Source organism: Sinocyclocheilus rhinocerous, unplaced genomic scaffold, assembly GCF_001515625.1.
Source record: "Sinocyclocheilus rhinocerous isolate Xijiao unplaced genomic scaffold, SAMN03320098_v1.1 scaffold860, whole genome shotgun sequence".
Lineage (NCBI taxonomy): Eukaryota > Metazoa > Chordata > Actinopteri > Cypriniformes > Cyprinidae > Sinocyclocheilus > Sinocyclocheilus rhinocerous.
Window position 1 is genome coordinate 1,060,438 of NW_015638565.1, and position 5,629 is coordinate 1,066,066.

At 37.4% G+C, this 5,629-nt stretch overlaps 1 protein-coding gene across 3 annotated transcripts in view; it reads left to right on the forward strand.

The window, feature by feature from the left end:
• LOC107749758 (PDZ and LIM domain protein 7) overlaps nucleotides 1–5,629 on the forward strand; it is a 41,127-nt gene that overhangs the window by 34,143 nt on the left and 1,355 nt on the right. For all 3 annotated transcript variants that reach the window (XM_016564920.1, XM_016564922.1, XM_016564921.1), the window contains exons 7-10: nucleotides 244–481; nucleotides 1,718–1,898; nucleotides 2,612–2,732; nucleotides 4,678–4,793. In XM_016564920.1, the coding sequence (XP_016420406.1) occupies nucleotides 244–481; nucleotides 1,718–1,898; nucleotides 2,612–2,732; nucleotides 4,678–4,793 (656 nt within the window). The remainder of the gene's footprint in view (nucleotides 1–243; nucleotides 482–1,717; nucleotides 1,899–2,611; nucleotides 2,733–4,677; nucleotides 4,794–5,629) is intronic.

Here is a 5,629-nt window from a genome sequence, read left to right on the forward strand (position 1 = left end):
TAGACCAGGGCTGTCCAAACTTGGTCCTGGAGGGCCGGGGTCCTGCAGAGTTTAGCTCCAACCCTAATCAAACACACCTGAAGCAGCTAATCAAGGTCTTACTAGGCATACTAGAAACTTTCAGGCAGGTGTGTTGAGGCAAGTTGGAGCTAAACTCTGCAGGACACCGGCCCTCCAGGACCGAGTTTGGGCACCCCTGGTATAGAGTTTTATTGTCCTTTTGTTTTTTTTTGTTTTTTTTAGCGCAGGCTAAAGCACCAACCGATTCCGGTCCAGCCTGCCGGCCGCCATGGGTGGCGGATCCCAGTTTTGCAGACCGTTACCACCCAGACAAGACCAGCACAGTGGTGACGCAGCACAAGAAGCCAGTCCAACCCACTCCCATGCAGAACCGCAGCTCCATCATGCAGGCGGCGCAGCAGAACCCTGGCGACTCCAGCGGCTGCACCCCGCTCTGCGCCGCATGCAACAAGATCATTAGGTACGGCTGGAACTCTACCGCCTCTGGAGTCAAACTTCAGGACTGACTGAAAATTTGCAGTTACAGGAATAGTTCACCCAGAAATGAACATTTGCTGACAATTTGCTCACTCTCAGTCCATATAAGATATAGATAAGTTTGTTTCTTAACATTACATAATTTACTCACCAATGGATCCTCTGCAGTGTGCAATGGGTGCCGTCAGAATGAGAGTCCAAACAGCTGATGAAAACATCGCAATAAAAGTAATCCACACAACCCCAGTCCATCAATTAACATCTTGTGAAGTAAAAAAGCTGCGTATTTTTAAGAAACATATCCATTCATACTTTTTAAACTCCAAACCGTTGCTTCCGGCTAAAATACGAGTCTTCTGTCCATCATATTGCTTTCTCCAGTAAAAACTAATTTCGTCTGAATAAGGAGAGAAATATGTACAGATCGAAACTGTTTCAAAACAGTTCTAAACAAATATGACGGTGGATTTTGATGTGAGAGGAAGGGGATGGCCTCACTTGTATTTTAGCCGGAAGCAACAGTTTGAAATTAAAAATGAAGTTAAAAATATTTAAATGATTTGTTTATAACAAACACGCAGCTTTTCACTTTAAAAGACATAATTGATGGACTGGAGTCGTGTGGGTTACTTGTGGATTATTGTGAAGTTTTTATCAGCTGTTTGGACTCTCATTCTGACGGCACCCATTCACTGCACAGGATCCATTGATGAGCATGTGACGTAATACTAAATTTCTCCAAATCTGTTCCGATGAGGAAACAAACTCATCTAGATCACCCTGTGGGTGAGTACATTTTTAGCACATAGTTTCAGTCATTTTTGGGTGAACTATTCCTTTGAAATCCCAAAGCTAACCACTGCAGACAGCCCAAAATACCTCCAAATCAATGATGACTATGCGCTAAATGTCATTACTTACAAAACTCAGAGAAAACATGGGGAGGGAAAAAATGTTGTGTCAAACTTTGTCAGGCAGCAATATTTCTTAAAAAATACACAGAGCACAGAAATAGCACCATGTCCTTGGGCTTTCTGCCGTGGAGAATCAATACGGAATGGAGTGGGCTTCTGCGTCTGACCTACTATTTCCATTAGAATGGCTTTTGCACACTGAACACTTAAGAGTGCTAAACCCAGCTGCTGATGCCCGAGCTGACCCTTTCACTTCAATGCAAAAGCTTTTGTTGTAAGACTGTGTTTGTGTGTCCGTGTTCTAGGGGACGCTACGTGGTGGCGCTTGGTCGTTCCTGGCACCCAGAGGAGTTCACGTGCTGTCAGTGCAAAAGGGTGTTGGACGAGGGGGGCTTCTTTGAGGAAAAAGGATCCATTTACTGCACCAAGTGCTACGACAACCGTTACTCACCCAACTGTGCCAAATGCAAGAAGAAGATAACTGGGGTAACTACATTTCCTACTGTTCTGCAACATAAACACACAATGCAGTTTTTTTTAATTGTCCTGTTCTACAGTGGTATCTGCACTGAACGATTCAAACTGAGTGGTGGACTAGTTTGTTAAATCATTAATGATACTAGTATAATTTTATTAATACACTATAATTCCAAAGTTTGGGGTCAGTAGAATTTATTAATGTTTTTTTTTTAAGAATTTTTTTTTTTTTAAATATATATTATAAAATTGTAATAATAAAATGTTATAATACTATAAAATGTTACTGTTTAATCAAAAAATGCAGCATACGGGCCATATGTTAAATTCATATATTGTTCTAAATCTTCATATTCACTAATTTGTTAGTATTATTTGATATTTATTAATGTCTTGACAGAAATGACTATTAAGCATTACCAGGATTTAATCAATATAATGCATTAAATACAACACAAAAAGTGAGAAACAAAATACACGGTAAGGTAATGTTATAATACGACAGTATAATAGTATGACAGTATGTCAAAATGACCTCAAAAACAAACAAAAGCTGTTGATTCTGATTGTATGAAGCTGGTAAGGAAGAGTAGTTCCAGTAGGTTAAAGTGTGTTTGTGTGTGTGTGAGTGAGAGTTTAAAAGTGAGAGTGGAGTGATTTTCAGTGTGAGAATTTATAGATGGCATGCACAGCTCCCTCACACCCCTCTGTCCTCTCTGCAGGAAATCATGCACGCCCTGAAGATGACCTACCACGTACAATGCTTCCTGTGTGCTGCCTGCAAAATGCCCATCAGGAACCAGGCCTTCTACATGGAGGAGGGAGAGCCCTACTGCGAGAGAGGTGAGTGACCGCGCACGCCCGGCTGCACATCTTATCGACAGCCCCTGCCGAGAGCCGAGCGCGGGCTCCTGCGGTGTTTAATCATTCAAATGCTGCCACTTCACTTCAGACATCAAACCTGCTCCATACCAGCAGTGCACATTGATTAGGAGCTTTGCTGAGAACTTTTATGCTTGAGAATCTACTTTAAATACGCCATTAGTAGAAAGTGCTTTGGTGCTCAATGAAATCATTAATACTGTTTTTTTTTCAAACGGATTCAAACTCATGTTGACTATATGAGCACCCCAGCTTGAAGTCCTATTTAAAAACCTATTTGACACTTATATGAATGATAAGAGAGACAATGATTTAATGATAATAAGGCACCGGTAACATTGCAAGCCTGCTTTGAACGTGCACTTTATTTTTATTTTATTTTTATTTTATTTTATTTTGTTTTTTTGTTTTTATTTATAGGACTAGTGAGAACTATGAAAGGAAATTTTGAGGTAGGAGGAGTGGGAAACATTGGATTCAAACCTGTTTTGCTATCAATTTATTGTTATTGTTTTGCCAATGTTTTGTCTTATTTTAATTTACAATTTTATATAATTTTTATGTATGTATTTATTTATTGCCACTTTCAGTTACAGGACTAGTGAAAAGTATTTTATGTTTTATTTTATTTATATATATATATATATATATATATATTAATTTACAATTTTATATAATTTTTATGTATGTATTTATTTATTGCCACTTTCAGTTACAGGACTAGTGAAAAGTATTTTATGTTTTATTTTATTTATATATATATATATATATATATATATATATATATACACATGCATACATACATACATACACATACATACATACATACATACATATATATATATTTTATTTTTATTTATTTATTTTTTTACACTTTATTTATGGGACTAGTGAGAATTATGACAGGACATTATTGGGAAGAGGAATGGGAAACATTAGATTCAAACCTGTTTTGCCAGTGTATATTTTATTTTTTTATTTTTGCCACTTTCATTTAAAGGACTAGTGAGAGTTAGAAAATTAAATTATTGGGAAGAGGAATGGGAAACATTAGATTCAAACCAGTTTTGCAAACATGAGCTCCACAGCTCTAAGTATCAGAGTTTGTGTGCTATCCATGAGGCCAGGCCTCTGACAGCTTTTATTTTATTTTGAATCTTTTTGATGCTTTTATAGGAACAATTAGTCGGATAGGAAACCGGTGGGAGAAGGGGCTCGGAAACATTACGGATCGGATTCGAGCCTACAGCCCCGCATGAGAACCATGGCATAAATCAATTTGAATTCAGTAGTGCAATTTGCCATGTTAAGCTGTGCTTGTTCATTCATTTAGTTTCCTGAACGGTAGAAAGTTGCTAAATTCAGCCACCTTCCATGTTTAATTTATATTTATGTAGTTCAGTTAATCACATTGTCACATTTGTTGGGCTCCTAATCTTACATAAACAGACATTAAGCTATCTGAAGGGAGTGCATGTCTTTATGTAAATAGACTTGCATTACAGTTCTGGTGCTTTACAGCTTTGAAGAGTTTTGGTCTTGTGTCAGCAGCAAGTGGACAGCTGTTTCTGTTAGAAATAAAGAGCTCGTGTTGATAAAATAGCTGCAGTCTCAGCACCTTAAAAGGATTGTGCTCTAAACTACTTACCTTGCGTACGGGACGTAAAGCCGGCCACTTTTAAGTTTTCCGTAATGGGTAAAACTGGGGCAATCCATGTAGGAATCTGGACCAGTGTCCGTTATCACACACCGAGCATGTGAGGGCTGAGAAAATGTAATCCCCTTTATTTTTCCTTTCAGTAACACATTTCTTTCTATCTTGTCTCGTTCTCTTCGTTTTCTGACCAAGAATTTCCCCCTCGCGCTCTTAATAGGCCCTTTTTGGTTGGTTTGTTTTTCTCTGCAGACTATGAAAAGATGTTTGGTACCAAATGCCATGGCTGTGACTTCAAGATTGATGCAGGAGACCGTTTCCTTGAGGCGCTGGGCTACAGCTGGCATGACACTTGCTTTGTCTGTGCCGTAAGTCATTTTGATGCATTGGGACCTGTCCCGAAACTCCATCTTAAACTTTCTGCACCACACAACACTATCAAGAAATAGTCCCCTAGCCCCTGAGAACCTAGACATTTCCCTTCAAAAGTCATACATTGGCCATGTTTGCATGCACTTTATTAATGAACTTTTCAGAATATTCTTCTTTCTTGTTCAAATTCCAGATAAACTAAGACATCCGTTTTTATTTTCTGTTATGGAAATGCTGGATATGCTCTTGCCATTTATTAAATTTTTTTAGGAATTTAAGTGGTTCATTAATTTTAATTCATGCCCTTCATAGCGGCACACAAGAACCCAATAAATAGCAAAAGTTTGTGGTGCTTTCACTCGTCTGTCTACTGATTTAAGATCACCTCTTTAATCTTAATAAATAAAAAGCTTGGCAGTCTGGGACAGATAGCAATTAATTTAATTTTGACATGCATTGAAATTAACAGTGGATATACCCTATAAAACACGTTCACATGACAGATTAATACAGGAATTCACTGCCATTCAAAGGTTTGATTTGGTACAATTTTTTTTAATGTTTTTGAAAGTCTCTAATGCTGACTTAGGCTTCATGTATTTGATCAAAAATACAGTAAAAACAGTAATATTGTTACAGTTTAAAATAACTTTTCTATTTTAATTTATTTTAAAATGTAATTTATGAGTTGAGCTATGTTTTTCAGCAGCCATTAGTCTATACACTATTTTTGTGTAAACCGTGATATCTTTTTTAGGATTGTTTAATAAATAGAAATTTCAAAAGAACAGCATTTATTCAAAATGGAAATAACACTTATATTATATAAATA